The sequence below is a fragment of the Poromitra crassiceps genome, assembly GCF_964638095.1.
Source record: "Poromitra crassiceps genome assembly, chromosome: 9".
NCBI lineage: Eukaryota > Metazoa > Chordata > Actinopteri > Beryciformes > Melamphaidae > Poromitra > Poromitra crassiceps.
In genome coordinates, this window is record NC_139630.1 from 39,786,033 (window position 1) to 39,814,021 (window position 27,989).

General features: G+C 44.9%; 2 protein-coding genes across 5 annotated transcripts in view; one reads left to right on the forward strand and one right to left on the reverse strand.

Annotated features, from left to right (window-relative positions):
- Nucleotides 1–1,304: 1,304 nt before the first annotated feature.
- On the reverse strand, nucleotides 1,305–14,416 carry ccnk (cyclin K). The gene is made up of 11 exons (XM_083642705.1): nucleotides 14,279–14,416; nucleotides 13,374–13,609; nucleotides 12,733–12,814; nucleotides 12,511–12,642; nucleotides 9,519–9,624; nucleotides 9,350–9,407; nucleotides 8,444–8,613; nucleotides 7,975–8,183; nucleotides 6,327–6,357; nucleotides 5,205–5,276; nucleotides 1,305–4,211 (listed from the first exon to the last, which is right to left on the reverse strand). The coding sequence occupies exons 1-11, from the start codon at nucleotides 14,285–14,287 to the stop codon at nucleotides 3,694–3,696; spliced, it is 1,623 nt and encodes a 540-aa protein (XP_083498831.1). The 5' UTR covers nucleotides 14,288–14,416; the 3' UTR covers nucleotides 1,305–3,693.
- A 4,325-nt stretch (nucleotides 14,417–18,741) lies between these two features.
- bcl11bb (BCL11 transcription factor B b) overlaps nucleotides 18,742–27,989 on the forward strand; it is a 37,585-nt gene continuing 28,337 nt past the window's right edge. The window contains exons 1-2 of one of the 4 annotated variants that reach the window (XM_083642583.1): nucleotides 18,743–19,243; nucleotides 19,388–19,699. In XM_083642583.1, coding sequence (XP_083498709.1) covers nucleotides 19,636–19,699 — 64 coding nt within the window. In that variant the 5' untranslated portion in view covers nucleotides 18,743–19,243; nucleotides 19,388–19,635. Of the gene's footprint in view, nucleotides 19,700–27,989 lie in introns of all 4 variants that reach the window. The other 3 variants (XM_083642584.1, XM_083642586.1, XM_083642585.1) reach the window with 3 other exon arrangements.

Consider the following 27,989-nt stretch of genomic DNA (forward strand, 5'->3'; position numbering starts at 1 on the left):
ACATGATGCGTGAAAAAAGAAATATTTTTCCACACACTTTTCTTTTTTCCATACTTATCCAGACCTGGAAATGACTAACATCAATTCCATACTTCATTCACTTTAATTGGTTAATGAACACATTTCTGCATGCTGATTTGATCAATTGAGCATGCATTATGCTGCCCCCTGGTGGTATGGTAGTGGAAGTAAAATAAAACCAAAATACAAGCAATCTAGTTCTTTGCACATAATTAATGCAGCTGAAGCTAATAATTTATGAGCAGTAGTGGAATTGATTGAATGAGACAGCTAAGCAGTATGGGGATCAGAGTATATATATATATTTTTTTTTTAACTGGGCGCCTGCCCCCACCCCCTGTGCTAAATCCGGCCCCGATCGCTTGTTTTCTCTCTCTCTGTCACTCTATATCTCTTATGTCTCTCACCCACGGGAAAGTGAGGCATGGGCGGATTTAGAGGGGGGGGCCTGCCCTGGCCCCCCCCCCCCTCTAAATCCACCCATGCCTCAGTTAATGGTAAATGAAAAAAGAAAAAAGTGCAGTGGTGTAATTAATAATGTCAACACTAAGTAATACCTTTAATTCACAATAAACTCATGCTCTCATCACATACTTTAATATTTTCATTTAAAGTATAATATTTTATGTCTCCCATCATCAATTAAAAATATATATTTTCATGCTTTATACAGTTGTATGGTGAGAGACGGGGGACATGCAGCAAATAACCACAGGCTGGATTCAAACGCGGGTCTCTGCAAGGAAAGAACATGATAAGCAGTGTTGGGAAAGCTACTTTGAAAGCATAGCTTAGGAATTTACCAACTACTTCACCATGGAAGTAGTTCGAACTACGGAAAATGTAGTTTAGGAAACTATACGAGCTACACAGAAAAAGTAGTTTTTACATTAAATTGACAATGTACATGTGTGATATGAAATAAAATAAAATAGCATACACATGCCACGTGTCATGTCACATGCTAGCAAAGAATATGCATCTCAATTGAGTTTATATTGCAATATATTATATATAAATATATTCAATGTTATATTTGTTGTTCATCTGGGTTTTGTTTTATCAGACACATAAACAGTAAAGACTTTAGCACTATCCATATATCTATCCCATAGAGATAAACAATGTCTATCTCTATACCATCTAGACTGTGCATGACTACTGAGGTAAGGCTTATGAGTTCAAGCCCAGCATGTGCACACATCCTTGTGCAGCAAAAAGATTTGTATTTAAATAAAAGTAGCATTAGGCATACAGCCTTCTCAAACCACAAAACTCCAAAGTAGGAAAAGCAGGTCTTTATTGTCCCAAGTGCCACTTAGACAAAAGGCAAAGTTGCAGGATAGATATTGATCTGTTAGAGAGAAGCCTGAGTAAGGCACATACGGATAGAAACTCTCAAAAAAACAAAAATATGAGATCCATCAGCATGACAAGATCAGATATGTACAAATATAGCGTGGACTGTCCAGTGTTAGAGACCTGGTTGGTTTGATTACAGCTTTCTGTTTGGTAGTTTGTGTAATATTTTATGCAGTGCAGGTTCACTCAGAACAATGTGACGGCAAAAACATGCAAATCAATAAAACTACAAAAAAGAAAGGGTGGGCGGGAATGACAGTTATCCAATGTAAATGTCTTAATGATACAGAGAAAACATCTTGTAACATCACCATAGCGTTTTCACAGCACATCAACATGAAACAAAACTTATAATGAAAATAATATACAGCACGTTTTTTAATTAACATCAGTCCAACAGTCCTTCTCATATGTGACTAAGCAGGTTCAGCCATTTCAAAAATGTATTATGGTCCGTCTTTCCCTGGAAAAGAAAACAGTGGGAATGAAAAGCGATGCGTACGAGTGACAGAATGGTTGGCAATATTTGGTTGGCTAAATTGTAGCCTGGTAAAATCATCCTGATCACATGAACTCACATTGTGTTTTACTCCACGGATTAGTCTGGACTTCCACCCGCCCACCAGTGATTTCCACAAATTACAATGTATTCAATGTAAGTTGTCACCAGGCCAATCGGGGACCTATGCCGTAATTGACGATGTAACCGGCCAATCCGGGAGCACGCACCAGCGGAGTTTCTCTCAGAGGAAAAGACATTTTGCCGTTCTTCCAAGTGGTTTTGGTGACACCGAGTGGCTGAAGGAGTTGTCTGTCAAGGCGAGTACTCCCGCCCACTGAACTCGCTGTGAGGTGCAGACTGATATGTAGAGCAAAACAGGGCGTGAGATCACATTATCAACATGGTTTTAATTGTAGAGCGCTAATATTTCCTGGTACATTTCCAGGAGGAAATACACTGAGTGGACAGTGTTGTTACAGGACCAGAGCTGGGTGCATGATGCGTGTGTTGTTACAGGACCAGAGCTGGGTGCATGATGCGTGTGTTGTTACAGGACCAGAGCTGGGTGCATGATGCATGTGTTGTTACAGGACCAGCGCTGGGTGCATGATGCGTGTGTTGTTACAGGACCAGACCTGGGTGCATGATGCGTGTGTTGTTACAGGACCAGAGCTGGGTGCATGATGCGTGTGTTGTTACAGGACCAGAGCTGGGTGCATGATGCATGTGTTGTTACAGCACCAGAGCTGGGTGCATGATGCCTGTGTTGTTACAGGACCAGACCTGGGTGCATGATGCGTGTGTTGTTACAGGACCAGACCTGGGTGCATGATGCATGTGTTGTTACAGGACCAGACCTGGGTGCATGATGCGTGTGTTACAGGACCAGAGCTGGGTGCATGATGCATGTGTTGTTACAGGACCAGAGCTGGGTGCATGATGCCTGTGTTGTTACAGGACCAGAGCTGGGTGCATGATGCGTGTGTTGTTACAGGACCAGAGCTGGGTGCATGATGCCTGTGTTGTTACAGGACCAGACCTGGGTGCATGATGCATGTGTTGTTACAGGACCAGACCTGGGTGCATGATGCGTGTGTTACAGGACCAGAGCTGGGTGCATGATGCATGTGTTGTTACAGGACCAGAGCTGGGTGCATGATGCCTGTGTTGTTACAGGACCAGAGCTGGGTGCATGATGCGTGTGTTGTTACAGGACCAGAGCTGGGTGCATGATGCGTGTTGTTACAGGACCAGAGCTGGGTGCATGATGCGTGTGTTGGACCATGTTCCTGCCGCTCATTTCAAACAGGATTGAGCAGATCATTGAAGATTCTTCGTGCACACTTCACTTGCAGCGCCAGCGCTTCTCCCAACAATACTGCCCAGACCTCAGTTTTCCTTCCAAGTCTGTGTGATAGGCCTTCATTCAGAAGCCAGCACCTGTTTAACACAAGTCGTCTTGGAGTCGTACTGAACCAGATCTTTCTTCCTTTGTTTTGGACCAGAACAACACAGGGTCTTGGCCTCCAGTTGTTTTCTAGAGTTGTTCTAGAGCAGCGGTACACAACCTTGCCCTACTCAGGAGCCACATTGACAAAAAACAATAGTTGAAAGAGCCACAATCCAAAAAACTCCCTTTCCTCCCTTTATTTTTGTAGATTTTTATGTATTTAACTATTTATTTATACTTTATTTTAAGTAGGACTTAGGATGTGGCTCTAGAGCCTCGGCTCGGGTTGAGTATCACAGTTCTAGAGTTTTCTAGTTCAGACTCTCCACTCTTCCGTTCCTTCTCGCTCTGCTTCCTTTCATCTCATCCACCCGCTACGGTTCATCGGCATGCCAGGTGGCAGTGGCAGGGGAACCTGTGACTGTCCTGGGGGCACGGGGGGTGGAGGAGGGTACCCACCGGGCGGAAGACCCATCCCGGGAGGGGGGACGTGGCGTGGAGGAGGCGGGGGAGGATAGCTGTGGTTGTAGCCCGGTGGCGGGTAGGCTGGAGCCAAGCTGGGAGGTGGGTAGGTGGAAGGTGGAGGCGGGGGCTGCGCTGTGGGCGGGGGGTAGACATGGGGGTGGTAGGGCGGCATAGGGGGTCCGTAGTTGGGTGGCATGGGGGCGTAAGATGGTTGCTCTGTCTTCATCATGGACTGCAGGCTCTGGAAACCCTCTCCGGACATGTAGGAGCTGGTGGTAGACATGATGTAGTTGGAGGGTGGGGGCGGAGGGGGGCGGTGGGGGAGGGGAGGAGGGGCGTGGGGGGGAGGCGGGGCCAACTCGCTTCCGGGTTCGGCTTCCGAGGGCGGGGCCGGAGCGGGCGCTTTGCGGTCTGGTGAGCGAGAGACGAAGACAAGAGGGAGAGAGACAGTGTGTTAAAAACATCAGACATTGCTTAACATGAACTCTGGACTATGTCCATTGAATCAGGTCGGGACATTCCCCGGAGTTACCCTTCCAGACAAGAGGCATTGTTGTTTCCACACATGAGGAAAATCCTCCGGTGGAAAAGGTGATTTTGCAAGTGGCATTCAAAAGTTATGTCTCAAATATATAACCTAATGCAGCACTCGTCTTCTTGTTGCATTTTCACATTTCAAACTGGCTGATGGAGGAAAATAAACGATTTGACTTTTACTTGTTTACTCACCAAGTTGGCTCTCTTGAAAATGATCCAGCCACGTAACTACCTCCATTCATGACATGAAATAGCACGGGGACATTAACCGACAAAACCGTGTTTTGAACCAGGCTGTAAACATGCTTAATCATGTTACAAAGTCGGGGCATTTTAACACGGGGGTGAACGGGGAACGACTCCCTTTTGGATACAGCCTCAAGTGGCCATTGAGGGAACTACCGCTTTCAGTATCACTTACGCGCCTTCCTCTGCCAAAGACCGAGATAGCCCCCTGGCTAAAAATCATGGTCATCAGAATAACCTTTCCCTTCCCAGACAGTGAGTGTACACATGGCTGCAGCAAGACCGCCAGGCTTCTAACCATGGAGGAGTCTCAATGTCAGGCTCAAGGGCTAATCAGCTTGGTCTGGGAGAGGTTAGGAGTATGCATGTGCTGGGAACCATCATGTCCAGAGGAGAGGCTGGTTATCTAACCAGACTGAGAGGATCAGGACTTGTGAGACCCTCTAAGCTTCTGGGCAGGGGGTCCAGGCCGCTCATTAGGGCCTATCTGGTGGTGCACGCAAAGAGACGGCGGGCATTTCAGGACGCAAGGACAGAATCTGCCCAAAAGTCCAAATGATTTGAACTCTCACTCCTTTTGAACGACACTGGAGGAAGATAGACAAGTAACAAGACACTCACCAGGGGGAGGCTGCGGTATGGGCAGGGGGGGCATGGGGCTCTCCAGCCGAGGAATCTTTGAGCCAACTTGTTCTGCAAATCAAACAGACCAGTCATGAGATGAGATGAGATGCAGAAGCCTAGCAAAGCCAGTGTAAGCATTTGGAAACATGACTCGACTTGGACTCGGGCATTCATGCATTTGGACTCGGAAGTTGGAGACAAGGACTCGCCGCTCGTACTTGTTAATTAATAAAGACAGGTTTAGTTGAGTTAGATTTGTAATAAATTCCCTGCATGTTCTCCAAGCCTCTCAGCTGGGAGGAGCGGGAATCGGAGGGGCCAGAGGAGGAGGAAGAGGAAGAAGATGACCCGGATGAATCGGCGCCGGGAGGTCTCTTCGCCGGAGCTACGCCGCCGTCATCACGAAGGTGCAAGGTGGCGCCTTCATCAATCGGCATAACATTAGGGAGGCATAGAATATGACATCTTCAAATGTTTGTTAAAAAAACGAATACGTGATGTTTTTCATGTCCTTTTGTCCTTATTGGAAAGTCAAGTTATTTTAGGCCTTTGTGCCCTAAAAAATGTGTGACACCGAAAGCCAAATGGCCTTGCCCTTAAAATGACGAAATTCCAAGTCTGCAGACTAAACTTTGAGGACTTGGACTCTGACTGATGGAGAATCGACTCAGACTCGTCTTTGGTGACTCGGACTTGGACTTGAACACTGGGGACTTGGGCTTGACTCAGACTCGAGACATAGAGACTCGACTACAACAGTGGCTGCAGGCTTGAATAGCAACTTTAGATAATGCTCAAACATGTTGGGCAGAGATTAATCCCAATAACACAGGATCTGTATAGAGTTTAGAAGCTGTTTCCAAGAATGTATTTGCATAACTGTCATGTTGCTTGATGAAATAATCCAGAGAGCCTTTCAGTGTGTAGAGCGTGGACTCAGGTCTTTCAGTGTGTAGAGTGTGGACTCAGGTTTGGAAGCATTTCAATACATCCAAGTACAAAGCAGCAGAATCCAGCATAAAGACTTTTACACACCAAGAGTGACGCGAAAAAACAGCACCAAATTGCGAGGTGAATTTTGCCTGAAGTTGAACCTGCCTGAAGTTAAACAGAACTCACCTGGAGCCTTTGGTTCATCTTTTGGGGATGCCTGAAACAAGAGAAATATCAATAGTTAATCCCCACTTTCACGCCATATTTTCAATGAGAAACATCACATGATTCACACGTGGATATGAGCCAAGTCACATGCATAGTACACATGTTGCTAGATCCAGTGCATTATCAGTCAGTCAGTCAGTCGTGTGCGTGTGTGTGTGTGTGTGTGTGTGTGTGTGTGTGTGTGTGTGTGTGTGTGAATTCTTGCTCAGCAAAGATTGGAAAGTATCAAATTGTTTTTTTAAACCATTATGATGGTACTTACAGTACACAAAAGAAGGTAGGGACAGGCAGTTTTGAACATGCCTAGTATTGTAGAGTACGGATTGGAACAAACAAAACAAATACGGCAACAAAACTGAGATGTCCTTCGCCTACTCATCATCATCATCATCATCCTCAACTACGCTACCAATGAACTCTTCCTCCTCATCGCTCTCCTCTTCTCCCTCTGCCAAACAGCCACAAAACAAGTCGAACAAGTAACATTAGCCTCCCGCTCACATTCAGTTGTTTGTGTTTCATTGGAAAGCAGCAGTTTGATTAGCTAGCGAGTAACTAACTAATGTTAGCATTTAGCAGCAACTAACGTTAGCTCAGTAACCAGCTGGTCAGCACTTGTATCAAACAATACAGTATCCATCTTCAACCGCTTATAGTCCAGTAAAAATGTCACTTGACCTCACACTAATTGCAACAAAACCAAACTCAACTGATTTTGTATCCTCAATATGTCCTCAATGAAGGAAAAAAAGTGTTAAGGAAATGTATGAAGGGAAATTTTTGAAAATGACCCATATGATGCTACCAAAAACGTTTATTTATTTATTTTTTAACATTTTTTTTCATTTTTTTTATTTTCTCCTTGAAGCAAAAAACACATACAGGATATAAGTGATGAGATTTATGGCACATAAAAAAAAAAAAAAAAAGGCTTCCATAGGCTTCCATAGGCTACCATCATATTTAGGTCATTTTCAAAACTTTCCCTTCATACATTTCCTTAACACTTTTTTTCCTTCATTGAGGACATATTGTGGATACAAAATCAGTTGAGTTTGGTTTTGTTGCAATTAGTGTGAGGTTGACCCACATATTTGCGTAAAATGCCTGGACTATTATCCGGGGGTTGGGTCGTGGAGGTAGCTGTTCCAGCAGGGGATGCCAAACTTCCCTTTCCCAGGCCAGCGTGGAGATATAATCTCTCCAACTAGCCCTCGGTCTGCCCCGTGGTCTCCTCCCAGCTGGACGTGCCTGGAACACCTCGCTAGGGACGCGACCAGGTGGCATCCTTAGCAGACGCCCAAACCCCCTGAACTGTCTCCATTCTACGCAAAGGAGCAGCAGCTCTACTCAGAGTCCCTCATGGATGACTGAGCTTCTCACCTTATCTTATCCCTCAGGGAGATGCCAGCCAACCTCAGAGAAAACCCATTTCGGCCGCTTGTATCCGCGATCTTGTTCAGAGACCATTGTCCGGAGACAATGGTCATTTAAATTGAACGAATAAATTAATGTATGTATGGATGAATGAATTATAATTCAGCAAAGGAAATAGCACCCACGGTGGATTTGGTCCATCACTGATGCCAGATGTATTCGTACTCACATGTGGGCGTTTGAGCTGGCGTGCGGGGCTGCCACCCTGAGGAGATGTCTTCTTTGGTGGTGGCGGAGGAGGATTGGCGAGCTGGGGTTGGCCCTGTGGCATTGGGGGGACAGGGGGCAGAGGTGCAGCTGCCCTCTCCTTCTCCTGGATCTGCTGGGGGATGGGCTTGTTGCCCTGTGAGTACAGGTCCAGGATCTGGTGACAGATGTCTGGGAGCAGAGAGAACAGAGCTTTTATGAATCAAAAGTATCCAATCCACAGCGTGTCTACAGCAAGATTATTTCTCTCTAATTGGGCACTGGATTGTACTTTCCTAACATTACTGGCTAATTGACTACTAGCTTCATACCTACATAGGCATTTTGTATCACCTTTCAGCTTTGGGATGACCTGTCCAAGATATTTAATAACAGGGAGAGCACTGCTATCGTAGGAAATGCATGAGATGCCACGGAGGTATGAGGACTACCTTCGAGCAGCTCCACTGGGACGTCCTGGACAAACTGCTCCCACCAGCGGCGTGACGACTGCTTGGCAGTCCACTCCTGGATGTCAAACTTACAGAGGCGGCCGGCCAGGTACATGACGGCCACGGCGATGATCTCCGGCTCCCACTGGAGAGACAGCATGGTGCATAGGCTGGACAGAAGACACACAAGACTGTTCAATTCAGTCTTCTAATGAAGATTTGAAAACTGAAACGACCCATACTAAATTCGGATTCTTATGCATTTCATAGGCCCAAATTTGTAAAACAACACTCTTCACAGACGACAGACAAGCCTGTTTTAGTAATTCTTCAACATGTTAATGGACACATTAAAAGCAAGTGGTTTAGGATGACTGACATAGGAGGTAAGTAAAACCATGAAAGTAAAACCAGAAAGAGAGCATACGTACAATACAATAGACGAAAAATGGATATGTATCATCAACACCAGTGTTGGGGGTCGTTACTCAAAAAAGTAATGTATTACACACATTACTTGTTACTTCAAAAAAAAGCAATGCCTTAATTTACTTAATTACTCCCTGTAGAAAGTAATTTGTTGCACTACTAGTTAAATTACTTTTGCGTTACTCTGCAAGTATTGTCAAATAATTTGACAGTTAAACTATGTACAACTACGATGCAACAGGCCTGTTGATCTCTGCTTTTCAAAATCAGGCTTTGGCTGCTTGCTTGGGGGTCGACTCAGCTTGGGTCCAGAGCTGTTTCACAACTAGCTTTGTGTTAGCAGAAACTTGAATATTAGAGACACCCCACTCCACGAGTCATGTGTGATACAAAGAGTGAGAGTATGTATGTGTTTACATGCTGGCTGCTCACCTGTAGAGTGAGAGTGTGTTATGTGTTTACATGCTGGCTGCTCACCTGTCATTGACAAAGGTCCATGCCATCTGTAGCACCTTGCACACCTTATTCTTATCACCTTTAACAATAAGAACACAACACAGAAAAATCAACATCACCCTGTTAACTCCTCGAACCTTAATGAATCACCCTGATGTGTGGATTTGAAGCCACGCCGATCCCACCTCACCTTTGAGCTGCTTGACGTAGCGCAGCAGGAACATGTAGGGGTGCTCCACCTGCAGGTCAAACTTGATAGTCTGGAGCAAGATTCTCTCCAACACCATTACCTCCTCCTGTTGAAAGAAACATGATTCCTCAATAACCCCAGTATCAGTGTGAAAACAATACTGCCCCCATCTGGCAGTGTCAGGTTACAGTATCAAGGCTTTTTTTTTTTTCCAACGTTGACAGGCTTATTACCGATTACAGACCTGAGTTAATTCACTAAATGTAATGTACAGACCTCTTGGTGGATCTGGTGCAGGAACTTGGATAGTAGCACTTGAAGAGTGACATAAATACTCTACATACTGGCACACATAAAGCACGGATAACAGACCCTTACTTTCAGCAGTGGATTAAACATACATCATCACTTTAGGTGTGAGTAGCATTAAAGCGGACCACTGCATTCTGCAATCATTTAAATAAGTCCATTATTCAGAATGCTTTTGGCTTCATCTGCGTTTTGAAAGAGTGCATATCCGGGATCAAATAAAGCCAAAGTGTATGATCCAGATGGTGGGTAGGCAGGCGGGGTCACTGGATGTCATTAGCTATCAGCTGCCCAGCTGTACACACACCTCACTGTAAACAAGGTTGAGCACACGAGCCACGACATGAGAGGTCCCAAGAGAGCAGTCGGTCAAAAGGCTGAATCGTACATTGCTAGGTAGGTATAGCAGGTTGTTTATCACAAACACGTTTCACAAAGATTAGATTAATTTGTCTGGAAGATGTTTTCACCCCCCCCCCCCCCCCCCCCCCACCACTAATGGCCCATTTCCACCGCTGGTACTGTATCAGCGCGGTCCCGCTCAGCTCGTCTCGCTTTTTTGTCTCATTCCACCGATCAAAAACGTGGACAGCCCGGGTTGAGTTGGGGTTGAGTCATGCTAGTTTTGGTCCCTGCTTTGTTGAGGTTCCGGCGCTGTGAACCCGGTACCATACCGTGACGTGAAAACCCTGCAGACGACTGATTGGTCAGGCAGAATTGTGTCTACTCTATCTACTGTGTCAATGCTGGATACCAGTTTAGTGGGGCTTACCTTCTCTTCTGTTAATGTTATTTCCATCAGTATTTGTGTTGCTGCCTTCGGCTCTGGTGAAATAAAATCGATCTCCTTGCTCAGCTTTAACATGACGGTGGTTTTCAATTGTTTTGAGAGAGAAAAAGTCCGCTCCTCGGGAAGCCGCTTGGCTTGGCTCCGCTAGGCCGGAGGCGGGGGTTTAGTGAAGCCGCGGTCTTGCCTGGTGAGAGGCCACCGGGGTAGAGGCTTCCCTTCTCCCTGTAGCACAACTCCCGTCCCCCGCGCAGTGCATGCATGCGAGTTTGAGTAACAACAAAGTGATATCCATTCTCCTAGCCGATTGTCACATTTGCCCATGTACACTGTAGGTCATTTAGAGGCACCAGTATTTCATAAACAGTTTAAAAGTTCTGTGTATGGATTTAATTTTAACGTTATACGTTATAGCCTACTTCGGCTATGGGCGGAGGGCAGATATGCGGACGCTATGACGACCAGGTGTGGGCGGAGGCGAGTAAACTTGCTATGGAAACAGAGTCTATATCAAGTAGAGACGAGTAAGACCAGGTCGCGTAGAGCTGTACTGTGCTGTTATATGTGGTGGATATGAGCCAATATGTGTTATTATTCTGTCAGGATAACATTGAAGGCTCAGGACAGTTAAGACTTTGTGATTTCTTAGCGCTCATGTACCGTACATTACAGGATATTGTATTGTTGTGCTCAGGTGAATGTACTGTATAAGGGTTTGTGCGTGTGTACTGTAGGTAGGACAGATGCCGGACTCGGAGGAGGGTGTGAGAATTTGTGGAAATGTGTATGTGTGCGCGGGCATATGGGAAGGTTACAGTATTTCTGCATTTCATGTTTTGTTTTGCTTTGTTTTTCTGCGCTCTGTTGCCACAATAATTTCCCAACTGGGATAGTAAAGTATACCCTGACCTTACAATCACACATTTTTTTCATCCACTGCCAGCCTTTTTTTTTTTTAACTGTAGGTAGGTTCTGCCAGAGGGTTTTTTTGAGGATTCTGGCTCATTTTACAAGAGCCGAGGATTATTTTCTGCTTGGACTTTGTGAACACAAAGTTCACAAGAGTACTAATAGAATGTGTGCTTTCTCTGTCTAAAAGAGTTAGTTTGTAGAGTTAGTAGTTATGTAGATATTAGCCGTTGAGTACAGCATGGTTTCAGCGTCTGAGACTGAAAGCTGAGATAATCGCAGTTTTGTGAAATTCAATCAAACAGGCAGAACAGTCACTTTAACCATTTATTTTTGGCATCAGTGAGAGATCAGACATCTAAACAATATAGTTCTGAACGCCCTCTCCTTCAAATTCCTCCCTCCGTGGGCGTGTCTGGTGGCTTTCGGCAGCGTTTGTCACAAGCGAGTGTTCTGCTGCTGCGAGTTTGAGCAGCCTCCCTCCCTGGCAGCGAGTGTGGATAGGGCTCACTCGTTTCTTGGGTTTGAGAGCTTTGATGAAGCTTTGTGCGATTCTAGGCTTTATGCTGCGTGTTTCAAAGTGTGTTTTCCACCCAGTCTATTTTTGGAATCCCCCACCGCCAGCTCCCAGCGCGATAATGCGCGAAAGTGAAAGCGTTTTCGCCAATCCATTTTACAGTAGAGAATGGTTTCCTCGCGCGTTCCCCTACAGTTTTGGGCTCTGCTTTTTCTAGTGTGGAGAGCACTGTCGCCACTTAGTGGGTCCGTGGAATGGGTTGTACACGTTCGCTGACTCCAATATTTTTATAGGAGACGTGGGGAGCGTTGATCCACGTCCCACCGTCAAATTTTTTTTTTTTTTTTTTAAGCCGAGATATCTCGTCATTGGCAGTGAACCGTTGGATTCTGTAAGCCGAGATATCTCGTCAATGGCAGTGAACGTGTTAAAAGGGAAAAAATATGTCTTAAGGCAAATTAATACGGCACCTTAGGGTCATCTCCAAACTGGGCAAACTGCACATCATTCAGTAAGCTGCGGGCTGTTTTGATGATGTCTTTACACTTCTTAGGCGTTTCCTCCACTTTCCCCGCCAGAAAAAGACAGCAACCGCCCGTCACCTGTTGGGACAAAAGCACAACATTTATCCTTCACATTTAGTCCACTTCCAGGGATTAAAAACGATAAGGACAGCAACCAACTGAACTCACATATCTGGGGAACTGCTTGAAGGAGTGGAACATGTAGAAGCGGTGGAAATAGATGATGCCAGTTGCCAGCGTATCGTAGTGTCTGATGACAGTCAAGGGTATACATTTTTTTTTACAACAATTTCTAAGCCAAATTCTTCAGTGACCAGCTGTTGAATGAAACAAATTCTAACCAACTGCAGGAGCTGGACCTTTATTAGTCTGGGGCCAAAAGGTACAGTCCAGTCTTAGAGAGGAAAACCATGCACTGCCACTAATGGGCACCAGGCTCCTTCTCCTTTGAGAGAGAGCCTGGTGATGCAAGGTTAATGATATTGTACTGCTATCTATGTTATCTCCAATAACGCAATGCGTTAGTCTGTTGTAAATAGCATACGACACAAGCATATTATCTTTACACCAAAATGTGAATATATTTCCTAGAAAGAAGGGAATAAATGTTACAATTTGACAGAGTGCAGTATTTTACTATTTGATTAGGTGCTTTTTGGATTTTTAATAATTTCCTGATGTGCTTTTGGTTGCTGTTAAATGTCTTGCTTCTAGTTTATTGTGCTCCATAATGAAGAAGAGCAAATGGTATTCTACAACGAATATTAGTATATATTCCCAGAGTAATCAAATCAATCAGTCAAGGATACAGGCCAAGTCGGGTCCCCACATCAAATATAAAGCGGGCCCCCTCTCTCCGGTAGCGGGCCTCTGTGCCCGGGTCCATGCCCTCGGACTGAGAGGGGGTGTGGGCCAGGTCCTTCTTGTCCCAGTACCAGCATGGCTTGATGTGGTCCAGAAATAATTGGCCGGACATGGACGACATATCCTTGGATTCCTTCATCGGCTGGGGAGAGGCAACGGTGGATGGACCCGCTGCACTGGACTGTCACAACACACATACAGATCACAGATGTGGGCACGACTCATTCACCAGCTATTGGAGTAAGACAATCTATTGGGATAACGTTACTAGTTAGCAGTGTTGGTTATCTATCTGCCAAACTGTCAGGTTGAATGGCATTATGTTCAAGCTAGCCAGAAATAAAACCTAATTTACCGACATTTCCCCGCAATCTTTCATAGACTGCCGTTATCGTAAACTTTTTTTTTTAATATCGTTAAATTCGTGAACTAGTGACAACTGGTCGTTGCATGTCGATGTCAATAACAAGGGAGAGGCACTGTTCCCTGAGGTCGTATCAAACTGTTAACGCTAACAGCAAGTAGCTAGGTAGGTTAGTAGCTAGCGGTTACGCTAACTGAAGTTAGCTAATCCACGCTGTAATTATGAGCATCAGTCACGCCCATCTATGACTGAGGCAAAATGTACAGAATAACTTATATATAGAATAATTAGCATTCATCTGATTTTGCATTCAAGGCAGTCTAGTTGTCTTCTCTGCTAGCCTCCGTCGTTAGCTAACCTAAGCTAGCAAACTTGCTCCAGTCGAGGTACGCTAAAAGGCTAATAACTTTTCAACCTGTAAAATCGATCTTGAATTCACCTCGATTAGCTAGCGTCCGGCTGCTTGTTACGAAACATGAAGCTTACCTTTAACATGTAGCCTTCGGAGTAAACGACTGAATACTGACAGTTATAGGGATTATTTGCAATTATTCACAGTAAATTCGCTAACAAGTGATCAACAACAGTCCCCATTGTAACAAGGGCACCGCCATTATGAATTACGTCAGAGACTGGTAAGGTAAACGTCATTACGTACACATGTTTGCTGTGGTTATTTTTGCTCTCTTTCACCTTTGAATACATTTGTTTTAGCAGGTCAATTACTATTGCAGTTATTGGGACAGTTATTGGGACAGGGGAAAGGAAAAAAAATAAGGTTTGCGTCTGGGAGAATATATATTTTCATCATGGTTTACCGCAACATAAATTGTTACAGTATTGCCAATATCCACTAGAGGGAGACAAAGAACGACTCGTGGACCTTGACCGTAAAGGGTGGATTTGACCAATGAACTTGATGAGACTTGTCACTTTACAAATCAATAGTCTCTGTGGAAATCACTTTTCACTAAATAAATCACTAAACGAAGCTCTAATCCAAACATCCCCCCAAGACAAAACCAGAGAATATGAATAGTTTTAGGATTAACAGGTCACATTGCATAATATATACTTACAGATATACTTACAGATAATGAGAGGGTATAAATTAATTCATACATGTCCTCAAATCAATAGAGAACATATTTTGAGTGGTGCCAAAATAGTTGTGGAAGGAGATAAAGCATGAGTAAGGAGGTGATTTACATTAAGGATGGATACACAAGCAGAATCATCTTGACTGAATGCTATACAAAAATAACGGTACTAAGTTAATTTATATCTGAGAGATATGTATCAAATATCTGAGCGGGGATGTATAGCCTACAGTTTAGGCTATACATACAAGTCCCAAATACCAACAAGGATCAACAGAATATCCTTGGCCTTTTGAAGACACCACCCACCTCATTTTGTTTGTGGGTTGAAGATCACATAACAACCTACTTGTTGTATATAAAAATGCAAGCTATCTCAACCCATATGCGAGGAAAAGAGGCTAAAGTGACAGATGAGGGTGAGATATGGGAGAAATATGCAAAGAATACCATAAAATTGTAACATCTTAAGATATACATTTTCCTTTGGGTCATTAAAAAAACAGATACCAGAGAGTTTAATATAAAGGGAATGCCATGCCCTTTCTCATAAGTTATTGATACGATTTCTAACCCAATTCTGAGCTTAACTGAACCAGTACATAAGGTTAAAAGTGGAGTGATATCACTCTTTTATCCTGTGGTCCAGTCAAAACTGTTGGTCTTCTGCATTTTGCAGCCTACAAATAGCAGGAAAGACAGTGAGTGCAAGGTAGCAATGAGCTACAATAATCTAAAAAGGATATGAAGGCATGGATTTAATGATAGGTGTCTTCCTTTCTGGTGATTTAGGGGGGGGAAACTGGCCAATTTTCATTTGACTTTTTGAAGTTGACATGGAAAATGTTACAAAGTATAGAGTCGGCTAATATCCTGCCCCCACCCCTGAATACACACACATGCGCACGTGTATAGATGCGCACGCGTGCACACACACACACACACACACACACACACACACACACACACACACACACACACACACACACACACACACACACACACACACCCTTCCAGCTTTACTTTCTCCAAATTAAAATTTGGAATCGACATGCATTATATATTCAGCCCTGCTCGGACAAATCCTCTTAACTGTGGAGAGAAATTGTCAGGATGTGTCCTGTAGAAAAGTAAGAGCCCTGTCTGGTTGTATTGCCCATAGCAAGGGAGCATCTTAATCTGTCACTCAAGTACACACACACACACACACACACACACACACACACACACACACACACACCAGTAAATCAGCTTATGAATAATATATACTTGTACTTTCTTTATTAATATTAAACATTGCATAATGAGGCACTGACTATTAAGCAAATCCCAGAGCAATATTCATATTACCCTGGGCTGTCCTAGAGTGGACCTTTCATTGTTTTTTGTCAGTCCCTGTCACATTGTGGTTAAACACATCAAATGACTGCTTTGACATGTTGCAAACGTGCCAATGTTCACAAGGGTAAGTGTGCAAACATGGTTTTGTCAAAAGCAAACACAAGATGCTTTTTCTGTTCTTCCAAATGTTATGTTTTCTTTCATAGATTTTTTTTTTTAAGATATGAATGTCCTCTTGGTATTTATTGAGAGCAAACAGATGGGCGCCGCGTCACATGGAAATTGGGAGGATGGCATGTGACAAAGGCTGTGACCATGAAGTGAAATAGCCCACTGGTTTACAAGGCTGTTCCTTGTTTTTCCTCATAGACTTTCCCTTTGGGCTCTGGGCTCATTTCTTATCTTCTAACATGATTATAAATAATTAGAAAACCTTCAAAATCCTCGGTCACTTAGTTTGCAACAGACCCAACGCTTCTATTGCATGTGCGCTTATTAAACCGCTCTATACACTTGGACAAAACTTTCTTCTCAATTCACGTTCACATGGTTTCTTGTGCGATGCCCTGCGGTGTTCTCAGCCCACTCAGGTGTCTCCCACGATACAGCGAGCGATGGCACTTACCCACGTAAGATCTCCTCCGAGGCACTTAAAACCTTTCCTGTGTCCGTATATAAGCTGGGTATTTGTGGTGTGTTGGCCCTGTGCAACCCGGCTTAAACTGCCTTTGCCCGCAGCCAGCAGATACACGCTATAATGGAGACATTGATGTATTATTGAGAAACCCATGGGTAAGGATCAAGGAGAGGGTTTGCAGCCAGCAGGGACGGCAAGGCACTGTGTGAACTCAGGATAATGCCTTCCCAACGCATCCAAAGTGCCCACGGACTGCGGTTGCTCCCTTTGCTCAAAATGCAAAAGAAGTCATTTCATGTAACTGTAATATCACATTTATGCGCTCAAGTCAAAGCAAATAGGCTTGACAACATGCTCGGCCCATGTGCGGGAGATAGCTGTTGTGCTGTTTGTGCATGTGCGGAGTCTGCTGAGGTTATGTCTTCTTGAGCCAAAGCTGAGATGACATTTCATTTATATAAATAATTAGTGTCCTGAAAGTCCCCTAGGCCTGCCCCCAAGCAATCAAAGTTCTAATGCTCTTAAAATTGCCCGACATGTTTTATTAATGGGAGACTATAAAATGTATTGCTACACACTTACTCTGCTGATCCTGAGGAAAATAGTGTCAACATAAAATGGGCTTATTTAGGGGTTACTTTTAACACACAATGTATTTCAGCCAAATCATAGGGTCGTTTGGAAACATTTATTTGTGTGGAACGTCATTAGGTCTAATTAGAAACTCCACTCTCGTCCGAGTTGAGTAGATTCAATGGGGAAGCCACGTTGGTCGGGGTATGAAGCACTTTTCTGTGCACGCATTGATTCTAAATGAATACAATGAATTATGTGCGGAATGACTGCCCATTAGTGCCATGCATTAATTGCTTCTGGGTGAACCTGATATGCTCTTCAAGGACCCTCTTATTTCCGGATTGTATATGAATGGCCAATTAAGTAGGCCTGCACGTCACACTACTGTAGAACCCAGCCGTATGCTCCCAAACAGGTTTGTATTGTTGTCTCCTGACTGTGCCAACAGAGGGTACTGTTGCCTCACATGTTTAAAGTGTCTCAACAACAAACATGCATGATGCAGCCTGTCTGATTCTTATTAAAAGCTGTCCAATGTGGGGAATTAGGTGCACTTTACTTGTGGTAATGATGCACAATAGCCTTATTTCATGATCTGCTACTGCCTCAATGGGAGGGGAAAACATATTTTTGAAAAGCATCCTAAAGTTCCAGGCAACTTGTGTGTATAATTATACGTGGATATCCCAAATAATTTAGAATAGCCATAACTGACCTCCTAAACAAATAAAAATAAAAGCTCATGCACAACAACAGCAGATGTGCAAAACCCTGTTGGCATGATGTGAAAAGAATGAAAATAGGCTATATAGCCTAATAGATTAGCCTGAATTGATAAAAGAGAACAAATTGACTTCGGTATGTGCATAATCTGCAAGTCAGTTTAGATTAATATAAAATCAATAAAAAATACTTTCACTTGGTGGAAATGCTCCCATTGATGGGAAAGTGAAATGATGACCAGACCATGGCTTTCTGCCCTGATCATTCACAGGAGAGCGAACGGAATTATCCCATTTTTGAAGGTTTGAAGAGCGGAATGTTGAAGAGTGAAGCACGTCTGACACTGCTTCTGAAACGAGTTATCATTGATGAGGAGTAATAGATTACTTCGTAGCCGCCCGGGGAGCCACCGCTAGTCGCCCCCAGTGTCCGTGCAGCCCGCCCCGCCGCCATGGCTTCACATGTAGCCTCTCTCCCAGCGTGGACGCGCAACCGTCAGCGGACGCACTTGAACTTGAACGCCATCCCACTCCACGGAGGCAACCCCTCAACCACACGCGCACAACACGCGCGCACGCACATGGCACACACGGGGTCCTCCTCTCATCGTGAACAACAAGAAGTAGCCTCACTCTGTAGGAAACATTGGACCTCGGCTTGTTGGACGAGAGGAGGAGGTGTCTTGTCTGCCCGCCTGTTGTCTTCACGTCTCTCTCTCACTCTCTCTCTCTCTCACACACACACACACACACACACACACACACACACACACACACACTCTCTCTCTCTCTCTCCGCGAGGCTACCATCAGAGCCAAGAGTTGCCGTTCCGCGCACCGATGCCAAAACGCGCAGGAGGACTCTGTGCCAAAGGGTCATTTTAGCGCAACACTGCTGACATGGAAGGACTGTAGGGGATCCGAATAAACGGCAGCTGTCTGACCCCAGATGATATAATCATATCAATAAACAAACAAGACAAGGAAGAGAGAAAGAAGCAAAATAATAGCCTGTGTCCATCATCACCAGTGGAGTGCTCCGTATCTGTATCTCATCTGTCACGGTCGCTGCAGAGGTGGGCACTCCAGGATTTGTACCCAAGAAGCGCAGTCTGCAAATCGGTTATTACACTAGCCTATAGCCTACATACCTGCGCAAATTTCAGTTCATCAGCTGCCTGTATTGCCTCCTAAAAACTACTTTGGCTTCTTCAATCCAGGTGTTGCTTCCTCTGAAGAAGTGGCGCGTCTGCAGGACAATTGTGGACAAATTGCTTCCGTCCTTATCGCGCACCTCTCCGTGACTTGACCTTCCAGACGCGCAGCCAAGTTGCAGTGGAGGACTGTGAATTGTAGCGGGAGGATTAGGGAAAAGTTGTTGACCTGTGATCCAGAGAGGACCGACACCACGGTCCAAGCCGACTCCAAGTGCCGTTCACCGGGCGATGCCAGAGTAAATGCCGGGGCAATGTCCCGCCGCAAGCAGGTGAACCCGCAGCACTTATCGTTGACGCACCGGGAGACAATACAAGGTGGGTGGCAGATAATTCCTTGTAATCCGTGACTATACTCTCTTCAAGTTCAATGGATTAAATATGTTTTTGTCATATACTAATTCTGATGTTCTTGAAGAACAGCTTCTTCTCTCCTCTTTGTATTTAGCCCTTTAAACGCACTGCACAAATAGGATGCAGGGTAATTGTGATGTTTAAGAATTAATTTAACATATTATCCCAGCGCTGATAGGGGAAAAGTGTTTCTTCGTTTTAAGACAATTTGGGGACTTTGACTAAGTAGAAATAATAGAGCCATAGGCTAATCGTTATTACAATGTAACACAATTTACTATAAGCCAAAACGGATTAAATTATTTCATGATAGCCTACTGTCTACTGTCTGTCTGCTATGTGTGTGTGCTTGCTTGTGTGTGCAAGCTATTTCATTAAATATAATTTCGTATTTTTTCTATATTCCAACATGTGGCTCCATGTGAGGGGCGTGTATCTTTCGTTGTTTGCACAGTTTGAATTGCAGGCATTGATTCTCCTAAATATTTGGTCATTATATTTAGCCTACCTATAATCAATTTTTTGTAATTGCCAATAATCACACACACACACACACACACACACACACACACACACACACACACACACACACACACACACACACACACACACACACACACACACACACGAAATTATTTCCATGTGACGCTTAGGCCTATAATTGTTATCTCCAATTGTGATTAATTTTTAAAAGAGCAGACGAAAACTCAAGTTGTGCACGAAAATAAGTGTATAGTTTATACTGTTTGTGGGGCAAAAGTTAAACAAAAGAAGACGACACAGCCAAGGTAACAACAACAGCAATCTAAACTTTATTCGTGCAATTTTTCAAAGCGGATCAGGTTCACAACTTGTTTGAGGCTTTTCAAAACCGAGACCAAAAATGTTGATGAAATAGCCGAGATTAAATCTGCGGCAGGGATTTTCGGGCATATGATTAAAAAGTCCCATAATCCAATTTCAAATCAATTATATCAATCTAGCCTTCATCTCCCAGCGCTCATGCCTTGCCTAAATCCTATTTCATAGTGGCCTAATCTGGGTAATTCATTGCAGAACTTCATGATGTAATCTCTCGTCAATCTGTTTTGTGTTGAGAGGGGTTAGGCACATTCCGTCCCACCCGACACCATTTACTATTTAGACTAATCATTTAGCCCATTCGCTTTGTCTCCCCCTCGTTTTACTTACTTTCCTTCAGTCTAGCTTTTAGGCTGACTGATAATTAGGGCAATTTCAAACACAAATAGAAACCCGAAATCGAATGTCTGTTATGGTCTTCTAATTGAGAAAGTATAGGTGCACGTTTAGCAGATAGGCTGATGACAAGCTCTGTATAGCTTGAATATTGATTTGGTACCCCCCCCCCCCTGCTGTCACAGTGCTGTCAGATAATTAAGGCAGAGGCCCAGTTGTAGCCTACTCGTAGGCTATACAATTATTATTATTTTCTGTGCAATCAGTGAAATTCCAATGAACTGCATGGACCTTTTACAGTGTGTGTGTGTGTGTGTGTGTTAGCCTATCTGCATGGGTCAAGACAAATAATTACAATTGTTTGCATATTGTCAGTGCCTTTAGGGGGACTTAGACATTTGGACTAACTGTCAAATATTTGCCTGTGGCCATGGTTCACTTTGTTTGACGTATTTTGTTAATTTTTTATAATGGCTCTATAGAAAACCATATGGGCCTGCTGTACTGCCAATACAAATATATCCATGTAAATGATTCGGTGCAACTCAATGGATATACTTGCATACTTTTAATGCACAATGCATTACACTGCATATTGGTCAGAGTTATAGTTTTGAATGAGTGAATATGCGTGACACACCAGTCAGATGCATCCTGGTCTTGTCTGGGGATTTTAATTCTAGATCTTTGTGAATTTGACCCCCCCCCCCCCCATGTCACGGCTGATTTCTCCGCAGAGTGTCAAACAGCACATTTCGCCAGTGAAGGTGTTTGGAAATGCTGACAAAATGTTTGCCATGATTGCACTTGATCCTTCATGTAGGAAATGACTAGCTGGATGCAGGCAGGCATGGGGCATCTGAAGGGGCCTGAATCTCGCCCTACCTGTTCTTTCACATGACACGCCACCTCCTGCTTGTTGAACTGTGGCACTTAGCACAGTGACAATGACCCCGAGAGGCACGAGTGCAAGATCAGGGAATGACTTCACTGCAGACGCACAGGTTTTCTGCACCACGTTTATCAAGGAGGTCAAATGCAACGCCAAGACGTACTACTGGACCTTAGACAGATGAGGGAAGAGCGATCAGACCGTGGGTGTGCATCTGATTCCATTGTTCTCTGTGAGAACAATGTGTGTTTCTCTGTGTGTGTGTGTGTGTGTGTGTGTGTGTACACTGTATGTGCTCATGTGTCCCTGCGTGTGTGTGCGCACACACTTGTATTTGCATGCTGGAGGACTGAGCCTGTGTTTACCATACATACAGGACATCATCATATTTACATATATAATGTAGGGAAAGCAGTTAATGTACCTATTAATGGCCGGGGGCAGCACACGTCCCTGTTGGCTGTTTCCTGAAGCTGGGCGGGTCTTCACAGGACCAGGATCACACCTTAGGCTGGAGGATGTGAGTGAGGGCCGTGGGGGGTGGGGGTGGGGCGGGGGGAGGAGGAGAAGCAACTCTCTGAACCCTCTGAAGTGTGAGTCAACACATTAGGAATGAACAGTAAAACGTACAGCGTTATCGTCAATGTCCCGCTCGAACCGCCAATCACTGAAAGCGTTTCATAAAAATAAAATAAAATAATTTATGATTTTTCCCATTCACACCCATTTTGCAACGCCTCGTCAGAGAGGCTGGGACCTGGCTCAGCCGTGAAACATTTCCTCCACGTGGGGGAAACAATATTAGCTGTCAAGTCCAGTCACAAGGTCTACTGTACTATAATACAAGTGATAATATGAAGGGTTCCGCATGCAGGACACAAACATACTAAAAGGCGTCGGATCAGGGGTTACTTCCAGTAACTGAACAGAGGCGTGTGCCCTGCGGTGATGGCCCTATAGGTCATGCTCTGCTTGGAAGAGCAGAGAACCTGAATATCAGCATATTTCTGGACAGGCCTTGCCATCGAGAGGGGTGTACTGTACTGTACTGTACTGTACTGTACTGTGCTGTACTGTACGACTCACAGCCACCGCAGTGCACGCATGCAATGGCACACGTATGCACCAGGGCAAGCTGGCATGTATCTGTGCACACACACACACACACGCGTGCACACACACACACACACACACACACACACACACACACACACGCGTGCACACAGAGAGAGTAGGCTACATGCGTTTCCACAAGCTCACTTACAGTCAAAACCACACGACCACACATGTACAAATTGCATATACTGTACATGTTCACACACTGATCACATGCAATTCTCGTCCTCCAGCATTACAGTGAATGCTATAATACTGTATTATGAATAGTGAAGCTATTCTTCTAAGTTGAATATGACCTCTGATTTCCAGTTTACCTTTGGTATTATTATGAGTGTGTTGCTCCCTCTCCCGCGTAGGCTATTTCCAGTGAATCACTATAGCTCGAGGTCACGTCCACGACAAACAGAGCAGCCATCAGACTATTCTGACATCAAACACACACAGGAGTGATTAGCATCACAGCGCGCGCTCGTTTCAAAAAATTCCTGTTTTTATTACCTTTATCAGCAATAGTATTGTGTTTAATCAGCATAATAGTGCACAGAATTGTTTTCTCGATGCCGCTGTGGAAATGCTTTTTGGTATGTGTTTACTCTGGGAATTGGCATGCTACTGGTGAAACTGTTGATGTTTTTTCCTTTATTCACACCATATGGTTGTCAAATGCTAGAAAGAAACCCACCGTACGCACTGCGACGCCACAGTAAATATTCACACATTGTGGTAACCGGATGACAATCTCAGAGGAGATGACTGGTGAACATTTCAAGATTTACGATTTCTTTCAGTTTATTGTCCCAAAAGTTACAGATTTCCTTCTATATTCCAGCGTGACGAAACATTTCATTTATTTTGCAACGCCATAAAGTTTATTTGATTGTCGTTATTATTATTTCTCTGACCTCTAAAATTGTCAGGCAGATTTTTGATTTATCTCCAAATGTCATGCCTCATAACTGACAAGTCATTTGCGGTAATTTACTGACACAAGTCACAGTCAACTGCGTAGCTGCATTTTGCTCACTTTCCCAAAAGATAATCTAAGATTTATGATAAAGAAAGGAGACTGCTACGGATTAAACGCTGATAAGATAATGAAACACACCAGCGCTGGCCTTACACAACGCGCACTGTTGCAGCTCTCCTTGGCAATCGCAGCCGAGAAAAAGGGTTAGGCTCAAGCGAGGGGGCCGCTTGTCGTTTTGAATTTTTTATTGCAACCATCTGCAACGTTGCTGGTGTCATTTATTTTCAATGACAGCGTGAATCTTACCCGACTTTCCCTGTGGGGATTATACATGTGTGTGTGTGTGTGTGTGTGTGTGTGTGTGTGAGTGTGTGTGTGTGTGTGTGTGTGTGTGTGTGTGTGTGTGTGTGTGTGTGTGCGTGCACGCGTGTGTTTTTAGCCCAGGAAGGGGGGGGGGGGGGTGGACAAGAGGGGAGGAAAGACAGGTCTGAACTCATGCAGTATGGTTGACTGTCAAACGAGTGCCCCTGGCCTTAGTTTGCCTCTACCACCAGAACAGAGTGTACAGCTGCTGTTAGAAGGCACTGTCAGGTAAGGTCTCACAGACACAGGGAATAGTTTCACGGCTTCTTTCCCCGTTTTAATGCCCAGCTGTTACGCAGAGTCTATTCAGATGAAATCCATCAAAAATTACACTTTCTCCGTGTCCCGCTCTGCTGCGGGAGGCGTTTGCTTACAGGAGGGGGGTCGAGCTTAGAAATAGAACGCGTCGCGTCGCCGCGCTGTCAATTTCCCTGCTTGGCCTTCACCACCTCAGGCACAATTAAACAACAACAACAAGAGTTATTATCACCTTTATATGAGTACATAAGGGCACGCACAATAATTAGGGATTAGCGAGATTTATTGGGGCAATTAATCTCAGAATAGAAGCTCAGGAACCTGGTATACCCACTTTAGCATGTTTTACACACAGTACAGTAAAGCTCGTTTTATACCTACCTACTAATGTATAAAAACCATTTAGCATTTAACAACTCTCAGTACAGATCTCACCCATATTACCCCGGCTTCGACTATAGGCCAGGGACATAACGACGCATCACTAACAAAAGTGCATAGCCAGCACTTTAATACAAGCAATGAAGAATAACTTCAGCTGCAAACGAGACAAAGTCTCGCCTGGAGCAACAGGGTTTTCTTCGTTAAAGACATTTTGGCCCGGGCATTTGGACATTTCTCTCTCTCTCCCCCCCTCCAACATTTTACACAAATGGAAATATTGTTGAAAGAGCCCCATTGTCTCTGTGCTGTGGCTCCCATCTGGTACGTATTGTGCAGTGGCAGTGTGGTAGTGGAGCAGTGGAGTGACTGACTGACTCTCCCCTCATCAAACTGATAGGGGGTGCTCTAAGGCTGTCTGACTTACTCACACTTGATAAGCGCGGAATAGTCTGACTGTCGTTTTGCTGAATGTAACTCTGTGTGTGTGTGTGCGTGTGTGTGTGAGAGAGAGAGAGAGAGAGAGGGAGAGAGAGAGAGATATGTATGGTATCATGTTAGACAGCTGGGATTCATTGCTATCATCACACCCTCTTGTCACTGGCATGTTTGACAGTGTTCCTCCTATGCTCCCTTACCTATCAAGCATGCAGCTCTCACAGAGGAGTTCAGACAGAGGAATTAGAAGATGTCTGCCACGGTGAGAGGGTTTGCCTTCTGTGCGTCTGTTTCTCCAACCCCAGTGTGTGTGTGTGTGTGTGTGTGTGTCTCTCTCTCCATGGAGGGGTATTTTATGTGGCTTTTTTTGTTGGTAGCATGCCACGCTGGTGCCTTCTTCAGCACGTGTTTTTCTCACACAAGCGAGCCTCAGGACAGATGAGCGAGCTGGTTTCCAGAGAGGGGTGCGGTTTTAGAAGATGTCCGACTCCGACTGATATTCCCACTGTCACACTGACACTGCCAACGCCTGCTAATTTACTGCCTTTCTGCCCCGGGCCGTGTTACTCAACCCAGGGTTAACAAACAGGCCCAACTCTCTCTCTCTCTCTCTCTTTGTCTTCTCCTAGAAAGAAGTCAAGTTCAAATGCCCAGGTGTCCGTCAGTTTCCTCGATGTTTTCTACTGATTCCTCGATTTTAAAACGCGTCTGGAATCCGGAATCTTTTCAAATCACCATCCTAGCTGCCACCTGCCTTGAATATGATGGGGTTTTTTCGGAGTCAGAAATGAGAACGTGGCGTATCGCATAGCGCACACGTGTCACGCATACACACGTAGACACACACACGAACACACACGCACATGCATGCACACGTAGACACACACACACACACTCACACACACACACACACACACACGCATGCACACACGGCCGCTGTGAACACACTGGAACATTGGCTCATGAGAATTATGGTCACAAGCTGTGAACTGTGGGTAAATATGTGTTTGTGTTCCGTCTTCGCCGCCTAAGATTATGAGATGGAAATTATCTGGCGCGCGTCCAGGAATCCGTCGCCATTTAGAGAAAAGATATTTGGCATCGGATCATCACTCCAGGGCGAAGCGAGGGCTATGCGAGGGTGAAGGGAGTGGACTGGAAAGTGTGTGTGTGTGTGTGTGTGTGTGTGTGTGTGTGTGTGTTAGGGGGGTGGGGGTGGGGGAATGGGGGGGTGGGCCTGATACATAGTTACCATATTCCAAATTATAAAAACCCGGGCAAAACTATCTGTAATGTTCGGAGCGGATCTCTGTCTGTCTTCTCACGGCGACGGCGACTGGGAGTTTAGACGAGGAAAGCCTCCATGACAGATTGGGATGGGCGATAAGAGAGTTTAGGATCTCGCTCTCTGATAAGCAGCAAAGGCTTGGATGATACACACACCGAGACGCAGGCGCACACACACAAACAGACACACAAAAACACACACACACACACACACACACACACACACACACAAACACAGACACAAAAAACACACACACACACACACACACACACACACACACACACACACACACACACACACACACACACACACACACACACACCCTTTGTCTCATCTCAGCAGTTACTAGGGTTTCATCATGTTTGTGGAGAGAGAGAGAGAGAGAGAGAGAGAGACTAAGAGAGAGAGAGAGAGAGAGAGAGAGAGACTAAGAGAGAGAGAGAGAGAGACTGAGAGAGAGAGAGAGAGAGAGAGGCTGGAAGGAGGAGATGCGGGTGCTGGAAGTGCAGGGGAGTAGAGAGGCATGGCGGCGCTACGCTCTTCTCCCAGGCATCAACACCTCTCCCTGGGTACCCGCTCGCTCCGGCGCCCCTAGTGTCTCTGGAGCTTCAGGTTTCCTCCGGGCTCTCAGAAGAGGACACATTGTCATGGCGGTAGCCTACATGAGGAGGTCGTCCATGAGGGATTGACTTCTAAGCTGAGGGAATGTGTGCTCGCTACAGGGGGGGGGAGGCGTGTGTAATGGTTATTAATGACCGTGTCACGTCTGTGAAGAATGAGATTTACTCTCCTAACAGGGAACCTGGGATTGGCTCTATAGATTTTCTGTCTATGGAGAATACAGCGTTCCTGCTCACCTGGGTGCCGCGCCATATGATCACATTCATGCACGCACACAGGTGACAGAGAGCTACGCGCAGACATCTTGTTTTGTCTCCTCCTCGTTTTTCTTCTTCCTCTCCTCCATTCTATGTCTATCACAGACACACACACACACACACACACACACACACACACACACACACACACACACACACACACACACACACACTTGCTGGTGGATGTGGCCTTCAGTATGCTACACTTTGTTGCTGCACCACGTGGTTAAAGGCAGCCATCTAGCTATGGCATCTTAGTGCAGCAAAAGCACCTCACAGGAAACCGAGCTAGCACTGCGAAACGAATAGCTTCCTGGCCACACTCACACACACACACACACTCACACTCACGCACACACACACATAGTGTTGGGTCCCACCCACGCAGATCTCACACTGATAAAGCTACTCCCAGGTGTTTGTCTATGCGAGGTGTCTTCTTTACAGACGCGTTGTTTTATGCCAATGAAAGC

Coding starts and splice junctions, on each gene's coding strand:
- ccnk (XM_083642705.1), bottom strand. Junction 12,643..12,732: donor TCAAGCAGTTCCCCAGATAT/GTGAGTTCAGTT, acceptor TTGTCCCAACAG/GTGACGGGCGGTTGCTGTCT. Junction 5,277..6,326: donor AGATGAACCAAAGGCTCCAG/GTGAGTTCTGTT, acceptor TTTGATTTGCAG/AACAAGTTGGCTCAAAGATT.